This window comes from Ambystoma mexicanum, chromosome 10 (genome assembly GCF_040938575.1).
Source record: "Ambystoma mexicanum isolate Mex_15411 chromosome 10, UKY_AmexF1_1, whole genome shotgun sequence".
NCBI classification, from domain to species: Eukaryota; Metazoa; Chordata; class Amphibia; order Caudata; family Ambystomatidae; genus Ambystoma; species Ambystoma mexicanum.
This window is the reverse complement of record NC_090932.1, coordinates 473141438-473160341: the sequence shown is the minus strand read 5'-3', so window position 1 is coordinate 473160341 and position 18904 is coordinate 473141438. Positions and strand designations below refer to the sequence as shown.

The following is an 18904-nucleotide window of genomic DNA, read 5'->3' as shown; positions in this document are numbered from 1 at the left end:
GTATTACCAAAATGATGGCATCACATATGACATCACTGATGGTATCACTGATAAAAGCCATGGCTAGTGAGCCCCGAAAAAAACCTATTGGTGCAAACTGTACAAGGACTACAGCCGTAGGTCATGGACACTGGCCAAGGCTGAAGGAAATGGCTAATGGCCCTCAAAGAAACCTATTGGTGTAACAGGTACAGTGGCCTTGGCCATAGATCATGGCCAGTGGTCCTCAAAGAACTCTATTGGTGCAACATGTACAGAGAGTACAGCTAAAGCCCAAGGACACTGGCCATGGCTAAAAACCGGGGCTAGTTTACCCCAAAGAAACCTATTGATGCAACATGTACGTTGGCCTGGCTGATGGCCATGACTAGTGGGCCCCAAAGAAACATATTGGTGCAACATGTGCAGTGACCACGGCTGAAGCCCATGGCTAGTGGGCCCCAAAGAAACCTTAGTATAACAAAACTCTTGGAATTCTGTGGAAATACTTTAGTTGAGAAAGAGTTAAGGTGATTAGATTTAATATAAAAAATTGCAACAAAACCTTTGAAATTCAGTGAAAAAACCTTAGTTGAGAGAGAGTTAAGGTTATCAGATTAACTGTGACAAACCCATGAAATTCAGCACTCGCATGTGAAGCATGTGCACCTTAACTTTGAGCCCCTTATTGTGCAGCACATGACAACAATGGTGGCATCCCAGAAGACATCACTGATGAAGGCTGTAGGTTGTGGCCATGGTTGGCTAGTGGGCCCCAAAGAAACCTATTGGCGCAACATGTACAGTGGGCACGGGCAGAGGCCATGGCAATGGCCATGGCTGAAGGCTAGTGTTAGTGGGCCTCAAAGAAGCCTATTGTTGCAACAGAACATGTGCAATGAGCCCCAAAGAAACTTGTATTTTGATTTGTGTATTTTATTTGGAATTTATAAAGCGCTTTACTCCAAAGCGTTGTAGACAATCATTTACGGTACAATAAAACTGAGAATAAGAGCAGTTCAAAAATTACCATTGAACATGCAAAAGATAATTCTTGAAAGCAGTACGAAACATTGACTAAGAAGTAATAGAACAAAGGAAACGACGAGGAGTGTTCCAGTGCAGTGTGGCAAGCAAAGAAAAAAGAACAGATTCGGGACTTGCCAAAGGGAGGACGAGTAACAGATAATAGAAAATGAGATTGAGAGCACAACAAGCATGATGATAAAAAGATACAAGTGATGAAAGGTGGAATGGATCAAGACCATAAAGGGAATTAAATGGCAGAAAATTTTATTTGAGATAAGGATGAAAAGACAACCACCTAATTGAGGATGAAGATAAGGAAGTAGATTCACAAGGCACAACTGAACATAATAAACAGACCAGTTGAAAACAGATTTGAGCTGAGCTAGATGTGAATTAGGAAGTACAAAGAGGGTAGAAGAACAGTAAAACAAAGTGCAAAAATAAGAGAAGAGATCTGAAGTTTAATAGCTTTGAATGTGAGAAAAGACCCAGCCTTACGAATATTGAAAAGATTAAAATGACAGGAGCGTGACATGAAAGAAATGTGATAGAAGGATAAGTCAGAGACGATGTAAAGGCAGAGATTACGGGCAGTACTACAAATGTATTTATTCATTTATTGGGGATACATATATAGGGCCACAGCCAAAGACCATGGCAAGTAGGCCCCAAAGAAACATATTTATGCAACATGCACTGTGAATGGGCCCAAAAGAACTATAGTATAACAAAATCCTTGACATTGTGTGATGCCATCATTTTGGTCATACGCTGCGCAACAGGGGTGCAAAGTTAAGGTGGACTTGCTTGAAATGCTACGGCTGAATTTCAAGGATTTTGTTGCATTAAATCTCACAATTTTAACTCTCTCTTAGCAAACGTTTTTACACTGAATATATATATATATTCAGTGAAAAAACTTTGTTAAAGGGACGTTATGGTTAAGTTGCGCCATTAAAAACCTATGAAATTCAGTGAAAAAAGTTGTTAAATGTTGTCATTAGGCTTAGCAGTGCATGGTGGTGGCGCGAGTTATGGTTGCTTAGCTAACCATAACTGGCAAATTTGTATGGTTTTTCGGTTTTACTTAAAACCATAACGTCCATTTAACAAAGTCTTTTCACTGAATTTCATAGGTTTTTAGTATCACAACTTAACCATAACTTCCATTTAACAAAGTCTTTTCACTGAATTTCATATGTTTTTAGTAGCGCAACTTAACCATAATGTCCCTTTAACAATGTTTTTTCACTGAATTTCATAGGTTTTTTTGTAGTGCAACTTAACCATAGCATCCTCTTAAAAAAGATTTTTTCACTGAATATAGATAGAGCTATCCTGAATTTGATAGGTTTTTTTACGGTTCCCTTAGTTTATATACATGTACCATACAAAATGCTGAACTCCCTGTCCTACACTAGTGGTTCTGATGTCTGCAGACCGTGCGCATGTCCGCGGACGGACTCGGTCAACATCAACACTATCCAAAAACTCAATGGGTATCTTACATTGTTCTATCATGCAATAAAAACACTGAACATGTTCAAAGAGCTGCATATAAATAAATTACATTCAAAAATAAATAAGAAGTGCAAACTGTACTATATATGTAAGACACAACCAGCCCAATTGCATAGCATATGAAAGATAATGGAACATACCAAAAAAATTACATATGCCTCCAGCAGAATTACCTCACAGAAACTGCACAGCAAATATCAACAGCACACATACAAAGCAGTAACAGGAACACTAAAAAACAAACTGGTAAGTACACTACATTAATTCCTATATTTATAAACTTTCTGTAGTAGGATACACTGAAAAATAATTTTCTTTTTTTTTACACAGAAATGTCTAGTACTTTGGAATGGCTAGAAGAACATTTTCCTCAGTAAAAAATGAGTGAGAACAGTGATACTAATGGTAGACACTACACTTTTCTAAATAAGCCAATTAATAAACATTATTGTATGTGTATTTGACATACTGAAACAGACACTTTGGAAAATCATCTGCAGCGTTTAGAGCAACAAATGGATCAATGAATGACCAATTTCATTATTTTGAAAAACTTTGAAGAGAACCATATCATGGAAAACATTAAATATCACTGTCCCACATGTACCTGTACCCCTTCTCCATGTCCCATTCAACCATCCCCAAAACATTCCCATCACGAAAAACTTCATGATGAGACTTCAATCCCTTCCTCCCCTACCATCCAACATGTACAAACCCCTAATTCCCCTGTATTTGTATCAATTTCTGCTTCCCCCTCTCTTTCATAATTTTTATATTTGTATACAATAATGAAATATTATGTGTGCTGTTACTATATTCCTCTATTTATTTTTTTAAGGCCGTTAGGGTGTCCACGAATGGCGCGACTGTCCGGGATGTCTGCAATTAACCAAAATGGAGGTGTCCTAAGGACACCATAAATGTCAGCACTGTTCGCAATCAAAATGGAGGTGTCTGCAGGACACAAAATCTGTCCGAATGTCCGCTATCATTCAAAATAAGGTGTCATAAGAACATCCCCCCGTTTGCATTGTGCGCAACCAGAATGAATATGTCCGTAGAACACATAGCCCTCCGCCTGTCCACAAAGTTGTGACGCACATTTAATTAGTTTGGGGATCTGAAGACTGTCGTAGAACACCCGCACGCATGCGTATCCGACTCAAGGGTCCTATGAATATCGCGCTTGTCCATAACTCTCCGCCGCACGTGTATCGCACTTTTTATTAGTTCAGGTAACCAAACACTGTCCGTAGAACACACTGCACAGATACGTACAACTGATCCCACACATTTGGTGTCCTACGGACACCCGTCCCGCACCAGCACCCCTATAAAAGGCCACACCCCAGAGCTGCTCCTCATTCTGCTTTTGGATTTCCAAGACAGAGCATTTACAACAGGACAATTGGTGCAGTTTGCTGTTCTGTTCCTGCTGTTCTTGAGTCCTGGTTCCTGGTTCTTAATAAGCTTCCAGATGTCATTCCAAGTTTCTTCTGCTGCTACTGCCTTGGCTTCAGCAACACCACCACCCCTTCCACCACCACCTTCCCAAGGGCCTGGTGAGGGGAACAGACGTGAGCATGCAGAGGAGGATGAAGAGGATGATGACGATGAGGTACTAGCTGTCCCCGTCATGATGGCCAGAACCGTCATGATGGCAGAACTCCCCAGAAAATGCACAGGGAAAACATGAAAAATAGGTTGCCATCCATTTTTGCCTCTGTTAACGTTAATACAAGAGACCATTGCCAGGCCCTATCCTTTGGCTACACACAGAGCAAAAACCAGTGCAAAGAAATATGGTGCTGTTCAAAATATGAAATGTATTCATTCTAGACAGCTCCCAAAAAGGGGTGCATTACTGGTGCTCGGCACTAACCGGTGCTAGCAGTCTAAACTCTGACAGGAGCCTGTCTTTCAGGAGCTGAGAAGGAACCTGAGTTAGCTGGAAACTTCAAAGCCTTGCTGGTTAATGAGAATTCTTAACACCAACTGTTCCCAGGCCCCACATCAGAAGGCAGTCTGATCTAATTAAAGTTCAAGAGGCCTCTGTCCATGGGAAGCATTCCCACCTGCCCTTACCAGCAACAGCACAAGGAGATCACAGGTTTCTATTAACCATATGCAGAGTGGCACCCTGCTCTGCTGACCTCAGTCAACACAATAGACTCTTCAGCTGAATAGGATATGCTGATTTGAGGTGTAATTGTCAACAGTTGCTCTGGGGGAAGGAAGACATTTGATCTCTGAGTCAAGCCAAGCTCCTGGGGGCGGACCCAGACTCAGATGTGAATTCCATTAAGGGCAAATGTATGTTTTATTTAATTGCTTATAAAATAATGTATTAAGCTTACAGAAATGTACAATTTGGAGATTCTTTATATGAAAAATGTACCTACAATTTGAGACTAAACTCAACTCTGTACGATGTTCTGAGACCGAACCCCGGGATTTATGAATATTGTGGCTACAGTGTTTATGCTAGAGACATGATAATTTATAGTAATATACTCAGGGAGAGGGTGCAGGTCTGTGTACATTTTGAGGAAAAACCAATATGGCAAAAGTCACTAAAAAAACGCAAAATGTTGTCGTTTCTAAACCCAAGCTCATAGAAACATGTGCCTTGAACCAAACTGTACCTTAAGCAATCTGTGATGTGTACATGCAATTTCAACAACGTGTGTATCTGGGAAACCTGTTAGTTATGAAAAATTAATTTCCTGAGTAAAAGAAAAGGGGCGTTTCTTCAATAGATTGTAAATTGATAGCACTGGATGACTCACAACTCTGTTCCCCAGTCAGGCGACAGAGAATCCTATAGCCTATCAGGATCCTCAGAGGGTTGGGCATAGAAAGTCAGCCTTCCCACTCACTTTCAAAAAGACATAAAAAGACCCACTAAAACCCAGGTAGGGACTGCTCTTTCCACTTTCTCGCGAAGCACTTTGCCGGACGACTTCAAATCAAGACAATATTCAGAGACCGGACCAGACCGCTGTGCAGTGCCAGAACTTTTGCCAAAACCAGAGACCAGACCAGACCGCTGTGCAGTGCCAGAACTTTTGCCAGAACCAGAGATCCAGACCAGTAGACCAGAGAGAACCGCAGCTAAACCTGTTGACCAGATCTGTGACGAGGCCTATTCCTTCCAAAATTAGGAGTGAGTATCCAGCCAGAGCTGTGCAAACCAATCTCTTAGTTTAAAATAATCTAATTCAAAACATTTCCACCTATTTAGAACTGCATAGAAATCGTGTGTCCATTCTGTGATTTCAAACCTGTGAAAGTGTCAATTGCCATTCTGAATCATTATTTCATTTCTGAAATCTACCTCCACAAAATCGTCCATATCTTTTGAACCATACGTGCTAGGAACGAGATTTAACTTTCATTCTTTATACTTTTGCCGTAATCTCGCTTTGCACACTCGGAAAAAATGCTGTGAATTGAAAACTAGCTCAATCTCACCACACGTTAAAAAATAGCTCTCTTGCTTGTAGTGCTGAAATTCGTTTTCAACCTGATAATCCCTCCTGAATCCTTGCTTGTGTTGACCTGAACTAATTCAAAGTAGCTGTCACCTACCCTGAATCTCCTATAGGGAATTAAAATCAATTTTAGCATATTTTCACTTCAGTGTAAATCACATTAAAAGTATTTCGGCATGTTTTAAAAGCTTACCGGTTGCTCCATGCTTGCTTGGGGGGAACTAGAATGTGTATTGTATTTTGATTGTCTTCCTGAAAACTGTGTGCTATCCTTCCATCTCTTCATATTGCATAAGGGGGAGTGAATTGCCACAAGGGGAAAAGTGATTATATTATCTCTTGTTGAAACTATATCAGTTATTTCTGTGCTGCTTTCTTTTCCATCATTGCATTTCCTTGAAACCATAAAAGCATTCTCAGCTACTTTATCCTCTCTATACCAAATCCTAAGTAATTAAAAAAGTGTGCTAGTGTAATATTATCCATTGTTGATCACTGTCATATTCATAAGTGTGCTATCAAATATTAATTTATTTATAAAAGTGTGATATATATCTTGTTTAATTTTTCAATACATCTTTTAATTTGCAAAACAAACCTAATTCGTGGCTCAGTGAGATCAGGGGAATTCAAAGAGAGGGGTATTATACAAGGGTTTATCATCCAGATCTATGAACTTGTCATAAAAATATATAAATAAGGGCTTTCATTGGGCATCCCAGACTAGGCACTGACTTAGTTGGAGTGCTGAATTGAAGTCACTTTACAGAACAAAGTCCTATGTTAAGGCAATAAAACACAAACACACAGCACAGGATAATAAAATATAAAACCGCAGGTTCCCTGCCCGCCCTGTGCCTATAGTATCAAGGCAGCCCTTGCCCTGTGCTGTGGTGCACGTGGACCCGAGGGAGGACCCAACCTACTTCTTTCAGGCCCGCCGCCGCCCCGCAGGCTATGACATGAAGGGTAAAGTTAAACCGCGGACAAGGGGGATCGAATCGAACCCGTGTTGCTCCATGTGGGTCTTGTCTTGCTTTCAAGGTGAGGAAGTTGCCCCCCGGGCCCTTAAGCAGCTATCCAAGAGTTGGAAATGTGCACGTGAAATCGTCACCAAACACAAGCCCACCCCCACGAACCATTACCTTACTTGACAGTAGTGCAGCAGCACATCACAGCTCCTAGGAGTGGCACTGCACATGCAGGGACTGCAGCCCACTCATGCCAGCTCTGGTACCACTACCAACCTGCACCAATGAACCCGCTCGGACCCCCTAAATCCGAGAACTGGGTAAACATCGAGACCCCTGAGAGGCCCCGCCCTGCCCCATCTGCTTGCAGAGATCAAGTGCTGCTCGCCCTAGTGTTGGGCTTCGCCCTCAGCCCCACCGCATCACTGTGAATCTGACCACCACTACCCCCCGCATAAAGGGGGGGTCCCATTGTACATTTTGGCCATTTCCAGCAATGTGCACATTTGCATGTTTCAAACCATTCCATTGAAGGCATCGAGTGCTTGCTGCTGCACGCCCTCCCTTGTTGGCAGACCTCCCGAGACCACCTAGTTTGTGATTCGTTTGTGATTTTCTTTGGGCACAACTTGCAGCCGTGCAGCCTGTGTGCATGTGGGACCAATGAAGCCACGGGCACGAAGGGGCAATTTTGGGGGAGTACGAGACTAGTACTATACAGAAAGCAGCATGGGCAAATCTAGGCTCAAGAGAGCAGTATTGGAATAGAACTGGGAGAGGACTAGAGCCGCATGGCATGAGGTAGAAGGCAGGCCCTTAGAGGAATTTGGGGCAGAATCGAATGAAGGACAGAGCGCAAGAACCTACCTAACCTAACCAATGTAAAGCGCAGATATGAACTCGAAGTCCTGTCCTTACCTGATTCTGCAGTGCACAGTTCGAATCGTTGGCAGGCTGTGACCTGGCCTGGCGGCCCTGGGCACTAGCGGCCGGCCTCCTTTGACTCGCCTGCCCAGCTGCAGCCCTAGTGGTCTCAGTGGCTGTGGGCAGGGCACTAATGGGCACTAGACATGGGCTGGCTGACGGCCTCCCGCGAGTTGTGGTGGTGGTCCACCACTGGACTGGTCACTGGTGTGCGGCTGCAGACGTGCTCAGCTGGCTCAGGCTTTCTTTGGCTCTAGAGACTCTAAACTGTCGTCTCTGGTATGTGCCGACTGTGCTATGCACCGTGGTGTGGTGCACTGATGTGGCCGCCAAAATCATGCTGTTTAGACTTTGCAAGAAGTGCAACAAATTTGTTGCTACTTCCTGCAAACTTGAAGTGAAGCAACTGATGTGTGTGAGTGTGAAATGTTAATGTATGTGTCTGTCACTGCCTGGCTGCATGCCGTGCCGAAGTGCTGGACCTACAACATTAGATTTGTAAATCAATGGCATTCATATACAGGCATTTAGTTTGTGTATTCATGTTAGTGAGGTTGAAGGTTTATTTGATTGTATTTGTTGTACTTTTAATGCACTTTCTGCTATGCAGTATTATTAGCTGTTTTGAGTTTTCTGTGAGGTAGTACAATTGATGGTGTTTTGTGAATTCATTTCAGTCATTTTTGATTTTTCTATTGTGTTTTAGCTGTATTTTGCCCCATCACCCCAGGGGATTTGCACCAGATGTTGAACAGTTAACTTCTGTGAAAGGTCAACCTATATTCAAAATATAGTGGTACTGCTGGAAATGAGAGCAGCACATTTGTAGGCAGTTTATGAAAGGCCTTCTTTTTGAACCTCTCTATCATTTCTGATTATTCTTGAAATTGAGTGCTGCAGGTCTTTCAAGTCTCTGGATGTTGGTGGCAGCAACTTTAATGTGTGGAGTTTGATTCTGCACAAACACTGCTCACACCTAGCTTTTTTAATGTTTTTTTTTTTTATCCAAGTTGGATGTTTTTTCCCAATGACCCAATGATTAGTATGTGGAAAGAGAAAAACAGTGCTGTGTGCATAATTGTTGTATCTTATATAGTGCATGAGATAAACTGCACACAAGAACAAGGATAATAAAAACATGTGCATTAAATTGTGTTTCTTAAAGTGTGTGTGTTTTTTAACTGATTATGATTTCTTGTTTTTCAGATAGAAGGATATTATTATTTTCTTTTTAAACATAGATGAATGCCCGCAGCTACGGTGTAGCCCAAAGGGCTTTTGAATATTGGAGGCGCGGTTAACTGCAGCAACAATTGTGGAGAGTCATAGCCGCGGGTTCATTGGACCATACCAGCAGCTATAGGCCTCAATGTGCAAAAAAGTACATTGTTTGTACCTGAAAGAATCTAAGACAGATATATTATGTATTATATTTGTAGAACTGATCTCCTATGTATATATTTAAAAACATTGTTTTTAAACTTTTTATTATATGTACGAATCCTAGTGTTTTTCCCTTACCATTTCCTTCCTCTTTTTTCCTTATCCCCCAAAACGGTCCTTTTCAATTATTAAAATAGACAATAGAAACACATACTGTAAATATGGACCAAGGACATTTTCTTGATCCTTTCAAACAGTGTGTGTAAAAAAAAAGACATATTATTATGTATTTTATTACAGCCGTAATTATCCCATGTGGGATTCGCGAGTAGACCTTCCCTCTTTGTTGCATTTAGCCAAGCATGTATTTTGACAGCCACTGCTACAAAACCAATTTTAGATATGTACAAGTATATATATGGGCAGTAGTCTTATAAAGATGTATTTTAAGATATATTGAGTGTAGTCTTTGTACACAGAAACTAAAACTTTAATAACTTTCTAATTATCAACAGTACATATAAATGTAAATACTTAAAAAGTTAAGTACATATGCAAACATATGTAACAACAGGTTTAATTGGAGGGAATGTGGTTGTACAATTTCTTTTTATTTTACTTTCTACACATTATATATTGTTTTCATTAGCCCAATTTTCCGTATTATTAATGTAAATTATGTATGGCATAACAAAACCTTTGAAATTCAAGGAAATATCTTTAGTTGCAGGGGCATTTAGGTGAGCAATACATTGGGCCTCATTACGAGCCAGGCGGTAAGTTACCGCCTGGGCCGTGACTTTACCACCATGGCGTAAACTACGTTTACGCCATGGTGGTTGGCGGACTTACCGCCCCATTCCGAGGTTGGCGGGGCGGTAAGTCCCCAATCCCCATTTACCCTTCCCCATTCCCATTTTTGCCCCATAGGGCATAATGGGAGTGGGGAAGGCATTAATTACGCCACCGTAAATTACGGTGGCGTAATTAACTCCATGGTCCCTTAGCGCCATGGATTTTAACACCTGCTAAAGGCAGGTTTTAAGTCCGCCATGGCGCTAAGGGACCTCGTACTCAGGCGGTAAGGGTCGGCGCTGTTTACGCCGCCGTAAAATCCTTACCGCCTGAGTCGTAATGAGGCCCATTGTAACAAATCCTTTGAAATTAAAGGAAACAACTTTAGTTGCACGGACGTTAAGGTGAGAACTTAATGGTACTCACACTACTTGAAGTGATGTCCTGAAGAAGAAAACATTTCACTGCATCTTGTGAAGAACATTGAGAAACGTTCGGTGTATGCATGCTACAAGCATTGCCAGTGTTCATGAGAATGGGATAGTTTGTTTCCCAAACCCTTTTTCTTCCCTCTCGCCCCAATAGTACTGCTATTGGCAATAAGCTGGCCCCTAGCTCGCCCATGTGCACCCAAACTAATAGAGAATGATACCTGTCAACCAATCTTACCTCACACATGTACCCAACGACTCACCCAGCCGATTCACGTCTACCTGCTAACCATACCCTATTCCTACCTGTACCCTACTTCGTGCCTGCCCCCTCACATGGATATATACCTGCTTGACCGCACACAAATCCATTATATTCCATTCATGTCTAACTCACACCTGCACTTGTGACCCTACACAAACCTAAAAACACACACATGTCTAACCAGTCAGTATACATCACACCTGCCTACCTGCCCTCCCACAATAACCATAGGCCTGTCTCCCCAACCTACCGCACAACAGTTCACTCATCAAAGTTTCCCTAGCATGCCCACCAACCCAATCCCATGTCGCTCTATACACCCAAACCCATGATTACCTATCCACCGCGTCACACTTGCCTCACATCCCATGCCTGCCTAACCATGCACCCTCTCTACCCTTCACATACCTACTCGCTACCTTATCCACGCCTGCCCACCCAACTCTCCATAGGCTCTCATTCCAATACACCCACCCTATATCACACCTGCACATCCAGCCACCCACCATACCTCAAACCTGCCTACCCACACTACATCAAGCCATATACTCAGCTACCCCACCCCATGCATGGCTATGCACCCTTTGCAATACCTGATTACCAGCACACTACACCACAGCAGCCTACCATTCCCCTAACCCACACTGAACCTATCACAGGACCGACTAGAACTGAGCCATCGGACCCAATACCTAATTTGTCTGCCAACTGCACACTACATTCTGCTAGACCTGCCTACCCCTGCCCACTCACCCTAGCCTATCCCACTACACATCCAGAAAGGCCCTAAACACCCTCATAACCTATGCCCACACATCCACCTCACCGGTGCCCATCCACTCTAGGATAGCCCACCCATGCTCACCAGAGCCTACTATACCTCACACCACACATCCTCCCTATGTTAATCTCACCCACTCCAGATAAGCCCACCAATTCACGTCTAATATCACCATTAAACGAACTAAACTATCATTCCTGTAATACACAGGGAGCATATCCTTACTTTGAGGCCAATGTACATGTCTTCGGGTCACTATGTAAATAATAGAGATCACATAAGGCGAGATTCATGATTTGTAATGTTGAAGAAAGAGGCCTGTTTCTGCACACATGTTGCTATCCCCCTGTTCTTCACAAATTGAGGCCTTCTCATAAGACCTATGGGGGTGTTCGCACAAAAGACCCTTCACTAGCCCACAGATGTGACCCTAAGATTTGGAGGACTAGTTCCAGGACGCTGGCTGAAAAAGGAGTATATTATACTGTCCACGTTTGTGAAGTAATGGAACTTTAAGCACCAATGAAACCGTACTTCAGCCTGTATTTAAAAACAAATGTTTATTAAATATTATTATGTGTATTTGTCTTTTATTTACAATGCTCTGTGGTTTACAGTAAACCTTGAGCATTTGATAAATAGGAAACATTGCACACAACGCATATATTCAAACATCTAGTTACATTTCCTAATGCCTAGAAGAATTAGAAATATAACCAATCAAATAATATATTATCACCACATAAAAGATTCTCAAACCATTAGAGTTCCTGATTTTTTAAACCTCAATTAAAAATGTTGAAAGTGCAACTTGATATCCTATCATGCAACAATCCCAGAATTAGTTACTGCCAATGGAGGTGGCTTGTACAAAATGCTTAACATAATTGCAGATGTTTTGGGCCTCATTACAAGTATGGTGGTATTGCGATGGTAAATCTGTCAAAATCCTGCCCAATTGAATTATTGGTACTGCCACTTGGTCCTGTGGATTTACCACAGGATTACAAGTGGTGGTAGGCAGAGCAAGTCCCCATTTTTGGGAATCCATAGGACTCCCTTAAGATTTCGGCAGAATAACAGCCTACAGTAAATCTGCTGCTGGGATTTGCGCTGATTTCGCTGTTTTTTGGCAGTAAGGTGGGGGATTTACCTTCAGCATTTTACTGGAGGAAAATCGTTCACCTTACCACCGAAATTGTAGAACAGCGGTACGGTAAGGCAGTGGTAACTGAGTTACCACTGCATTACCACTGCTTCTTCACACACCGCTGTGCTCTTAATGAGGCTTTTAATTTGTAAAGATAATGGGATCCAGCTCTCCAGAGTTCTGTATGTAATTCGCCTCTTGCACAGAGCTTTCTCAAGGTCACGTATATCTGTATGAAATTAGAGTCAAGCATACTAACAGGTGGCAGCAGAGGTTTCCATTTGGCTACACAATTGCTTGGGGACAGAGGGGCCATGTGCTCTAAACCCACCTTCTTCACTTGACCAAACTCGGGGCGTATCAATCTTTCTTCATGTGTCTCGTATTCCTTATGAGCCAACATTGTGAGAGTTCAGAAGCAGGGTACAATGTAAACTTTGAAATGTGGTGCTATGCCACATTCGGTTTCCTGTGCAATTCTAGCAGACAGTGGAGTGTCAGACATACACTTGTGACATGGCACTGCACACTGCTGCCTGTAATAATGGGTGTCAGCATTTATATGCAGTGTCGGACCTCAATTTATAGAAAAACTACGAGGGTTCAAGCCACATCCTGACACCCAGTTGGCCTTGTCACTTGGGGAAGTGGTATCACACGCTTACTGAAATGCACCATGCTGCCTAAAAAAGTGGGAGTCGGTAGTGTGATTAAACGAAATCATGAACTCAAAGCTTACTGAGCAGCCTTCATTGCACTTTCCAGAGAGTGATGCCTCGTGCTCAGTAATGATAGAATTGGGGCTGGGCGTACCGGCTTGAATCTGCTCTATCACATGCTATACACAAAACACCTCTATATGGCCCCATGCATACAGACTCTGAAGTGTTGGTGACCAGCAGTGTGCACAAGCGTTCCAGACATGTGCTACAGGGGTGTCTGAAACCCTGCAGCTCTGAATGAGACAGTTTGTGTGAAGTATGGAGATTTGCCCACAGTGTTTGAGGCTTGGCACCTCGAATTCAGAAAGAGTGCATAAAGTGTATCCAGCAAAGTTGTGTGGGAATCACTGAGATGCTGCTGATGCGCTTGAGTTTAAGTATCTGAGATCCACCAGACTCCAGTGAAGACGGATACATTTTTCTGAACCAGCTTACCTTAGTATGTGCTCGAGAAAAACTCGTCATCGTTCATGTACCCAACATTTTGTGCAAGCTTGACCTTACCTTAACATACCACGGTAACAGAGGAGTGTCATTGAGTAATTTTTCCATGTTGAGCGGGAACATGAAAACATTGCCAATAGAAGACAAGAGTGTGAAAGCTTTGTGTGTGGAGTTTATTTCCTCCTTGGTATGGTTCACAAGCCCCTTCATGAGGAACACCACTGGTCTGTCGGGGTAAATCCTGGCAGCCGATTCCAGTGCACACGAAACCAGAGGTCGAGGCTCTAAGCAGTCACTAGTCTCCAAGAAAATTATACCAGTGCCGGGCCTCAGGACATCATCTATGCTGGGGGGCTTTCTGAAGGGCAGGGGTACACACAGAAAACAGTCCATCTTGAAGGCCAGTCTGTAGAGAAAAGTGCATGTGGTGATGGACATGAAGATGATGATTATACGGGAAGCCTTCAGCATTGCTTGCGATCCTGTACCTCCTTCTCTCAAATCGGGGATTCAGGCGCACACGAGCTTCAATAATTGCAAAAGGGAGGTGTTGGCCCTGTGCAGAAGAGACGAGCTTCACTGATTCAATTACACAGGCAGTCAGCGCATGTTACTTCATTGTCTGAGCTTAACATCAGTGGAATGAATGAGGGGCACATTCCCCCATATGAAGGATTGTGCTTTCTCTGATATTCTGAGCTCAAAGATTCACATCCTCATAAATGACCCCTTGCCATAACTGTTCAAGGTCAACCAAGTGCAAAAAGGTACACCACTCCATCATTTTTAATATGCCATAGACCAGGGTGAAAGGTGTGATATATTAAACTTGATCTTTCCTGATGCCTTTTTGATTAAGAAGTATTTTAGAAGAACTATAACAAAGTGTACAATAAGTATGCAAGGCAGATCAGGTTTACACAGCGACGTATGGAAGCCAAGAGAAGAGCAGGAATAGAAAAAAAGAAGAAAATTAAGTCGGCAGGTGTGGAGTGAAATAACAAAAGATGAGATACAAACTTGTCAGCAATATTTGTAATATTTACAACCTCATACTGTGCCTTTTGCTGATGTATGATACCCTAAATCTTCTCGGACCATGGCCCCGTGTTTATTTAGTTCGTATCCATCAATAATGCACCTAAGGGAAAACTAACTGCCCTTCTCCACTCTCTGCAGGGAGCGGTACTAAATCCAACCTGCACTGCACAGGTGACGGGTTTTAAACATACCCAACATGGTGCATTATCTGCTGTCCAGCAGCCTGAATAACCAATGCCATTCCTGAGATGAGGTTAGGCACATAGGGATGTACTGTGCTTTGCTTAGGCTTTCCTACTGTTGCACAAGCTCCCCAAACATAGTATTGATACTGCAATTCTTGCTCGTCAGATGTTTTGGACTACTACTACCATCAGCCCTAGCCAGTGTAGTCAATAGCAGGAACTTGCGGTTGGTCACCCTGAGTTACCTAGCGGAACCCAGACGTGTACTCCCTGCTCACTGTGCTCAGAGAGGCACAGCTCCACCTCACTGATGAGGTCGAACAAGGCTGAAACACCTGTATGGGGTTGCTGTCGGTACTCTTGTTCAGAGAGGAATTGCCATAGCATTTCGGTGCTGGACTGCCCATGTGGGCAGGACAAAGACTGATATGCAAATGGATATTTCCCATCTGTGAAAGGCACAATGAGCAAAAAGTGATGTCTGCGAACTCTCAAAGTGGGAAAAAACCACAGAACAGGTTATCATGCCATTTTCATTCTGGAGGGGGGCGCCTGCTACCTTTTTGTGCCTTTTTTGCAAGTAAGTCTGATACGTCTTGAGGGTTGGGTTTGAACCTTTCACCTAGTTCTCTGCCTTTTTCTTTTTTTTGTTTTTATTGCAAAGTGACAAGATGTAAAGTTGCTGTGACTATGCAAGGCCATCTGAGTCTGTGAATCAGTTAAGTTGTGGAGACTTAATTATGAATGTAGAAAAGGGATTTCATGAAAGGAATCAGGAATGTGATGGTGCCTAGTTTGTGCTTATGTACTTTGTTAATAATGGGGAAACATAACATAACAAAAGTAGTTCCATTGGTTGGGAGGATCACACCCACATCTCCTGAGGCAGCACATTTCACAGGTGAGGATTCTAATCAATGGGGGTCATTATAGGTTTGTTGTTATCCCACTGGTAAATCCGGCAGGATACAACCAAATGGAATTACTGTTAATGGCACTCGGTCTAGTGGAATTACCGGAAGATACCCAGTGCCAGTAAGGGTAGGTTAATCCCATAGGACTCCACGGGGGGATTGTCATCATTACTGGCACCTGTCATACCAGTGCTGTTAATGCCGACTGTTGTTTGCCGGTGGAGTGCAATTGCAAATGCAGGCAACAGTGTGTGGCAGGGTACACATGAGCAACAGCTAGTCGCACTTAACCAACGGCCAATACTTCATTTTGATGTAAGGGTGTGATAGTGTTTTATTAAACAGAGTTGCAATTTTGCACTAGAACAATTTCAATTCAGGGAGAGCATGTATACTCTAAAATAAATTGCACAAGTTTAGTGACCCATAAAATAGCCACGATCACAGTACAGGTTGGTATCTACCCAAATTAAGATAGCACTTGTCACAATTTGCATATGATAAATATATCAGACTGCTGGATACTTCTTTGGAATGAAATACATGGAAAAGAGAACTTGGCATCTAGAGGGATTGAGTTGGGTACATTTATGGATTTTGGAAAATGATGTTCTCTACTCTCCTTCAGTCTCCCTATGAAACAAGTCCTCTACAATAATTACCCACCTACGAGGTATATGACCTGTGCAAAATCAGGAGTTCCTCTTGACTAACAAGTACAACCTCAGATATTCCTATCAGGTTTTTATGTATCTGCTGTAAAGTAAGGGTTTAAACTACTGGGAAAAATTGCATATAGCATATACTGCATTGTTGTAATGGAGTCCTTATTTTATAGATTGTTGAGTGAGTGTTTTGGGTGGCAGACAGAATTAGCTATTGATGAGGTTAACCAGTGTACATATGTGTTTGAGGATGGTCTACTAATGTCCACTGCGGACAGGGCATGAATGTGCATGTGTTTTGATCTCTGTTGAATGTGAAGGTGTCACCTTGTTGCAAAAGGATAGTGCCTAGGATAGATGTTTCTATCATATCTATGGGAAGTTTGGAAGCTGAAATTGTTGCGATTTGATGATTAAATGGATGTTTCAGATGAGGAATAGCGTTATAGTTCCAATGACCACTCTCGGGTACAGTTAAAAGCAGAAAGGTGCATTGAAATTAAATCATCAAGAAGACAAGCATTAGTAATAGTTGATGGCATTTATTGCTGATCTTTGCATTTTGCATTTATAGGCACCAGGGCAGAAGGGGGAGTGTGCAAAGTTTCAAAGGAGGATGTAATAAGGTTCACTGGTGTGCAAGAGAATGAAGGGCAAGAATATGAGTGAGAAAGGTTGATAATGGGAGGGTAAGAAATTAAAGCCAGAGTGTGGGAGGCAGGATGAGAGAGGGTAGAGAGTGGGGGAGGAGTGGGTGGGTGGGTTGGAAAGAGAGAGTTGGGCGGCGGAGGTAGAGAGTGTGGGAGTATGATGAGTGAGTGAGTGGTGGCAGAGAGCCGTGGGTGGGTAGTTGTAGAGAGATTGAGGGTAGGGTGGGTGGGGGTAGAGAGAGTGGTGAGGTGGATGGGTGGGTGGTGGTAGACAGAGTTGGGGTAGGGTGGGTTAGTGGTGATAGAGACAGTGGGGGAGGGTGGGTGTGGGTAGAGAGAGTGGAGTTAGGGTGGTTTGGTGGGGATACTCAGAGTGGAGGTAGGATGGGTTGGTTGGGGAGAGAGGTTGGAGGTAGGGTGAAGGTAGAGAGAGTTGCAATAAGATGGTTGGGTGGTGGTAGAGAGAGTGGGGATAGGGCAGGTGGTGGGTGTAGGGAGGCCAAAGGGTAAGGTGGGGCAGACAGAGTGGGCGTAGGGTGGGTGGGTGGAGGTAAAGAGAGTAAAGGTAGGTGGGTGTGTGGGGTAGAGAGAGTGAAGATAGGGTTTGGCTAGAGAGAGTGGAGTTAGGGTGGGTGGGTGCTGGTAGAGAGAGTGGAGGTAGGGTGGATGGGTGGGGGTGGAGAGAGTGGAGGTAGTGTGGGTGGGTGGGGGTAGAGAGAGTGGAGGTAGGGTGGGCGGGTGGGGGTAGAGAGAGTGGAGGTAGGGTGGGTGGGTGAGTGGGTGGGGGTAGAGAGAGTGGAGGTAAGGTGGGTGGGTGGTTTTGGTAGGGAGAGTGGAGGTAGGGTGGGTGGGTGGGGGTAGGGAGAGTGGAGGTAGGGTGGGTGGGTGGGGGTAGAGAGAGTGGAGGTAGGGTGGGTGGGTGGGGGTAGAGAGAGTGGAGGTAGAGTGGGTGGGCGGGGGCAGAGAGAGTGGCAGTACGGTGGGTGGGTGGGGTAGAGAGAGTGGATGTTGGGTGGGTAGTGCAGAGAGAGTGGTGTTAAGGTGGGTCGGTTGAGAGAGTGGGGGTTGGGTGGGTGGGTTGGGTTAGAGAGTGGGGGGTAGGGCGGGTGTGGGTAGAGAGAGTGAGGTAATGTGGGGATAGAGAGAATGATGGTATGGTAGGTGTGTGGGGGTAGAGAGAGTGGGGTCAGGTTGGTGGAGTTAAGAGGAATTGGGGTAGGGTAGTTGGGTGAGGTTAGAGAGAGTGGGGTAGGGGTGGGGGTAGGGTGGCTGGGTGGGGAATAGATAGTTGGGTTAAGGCTAATGGGAGTAGAAAGAGTGGGCTGAGGGTGGGTGTTTGGGGGTTAGAGAGTGTGGGTGTAGGGTGGGTGGGGGTTAGAAAGTGGCGTAGGGTGGGAGGTTGTGGGTTAGAGAGAGTGTTGGGCTAGCTTGGTTGGGTGGGGTAGTGAGAATGGGTTTAGGGTATGGTGGGTGGGGTAGAGAGCATGGGGGCAGGGTAGGGGGATGGGTAGAGAGTGGGAGTAGTGTGAGTGGGTGTAGAGAGTGTGGGTAGAGTGG

At 43.7% G+C, this 18904-nt stretch overlaps 1 protein-coding gene across 1 annotated transcript in view; it reads right to left on the bottom strand.

Moving 5' to 3' along the window:
- The window catches only part of LOC138492890 (alpha-1,4-N-acetylglucosaminyltransferase-like), a 149252-nt gene extending 134889 nt beyond the window's left edge, over nt 1-14363 (bottom strand). Inside the window, exon 1 of the mRNA XM_069620203.1 lies at nt 13953-14363. Within this exon, the coding sequence (XP_069476304.1) occupies nt 13953-14363 (411 nt within the window). The remainder of the gene's footprint in view (nt 1-13952) is intronic.
- Between the last annotated feature and the right edge of the window lie 4541 nt (nt 14364-18904).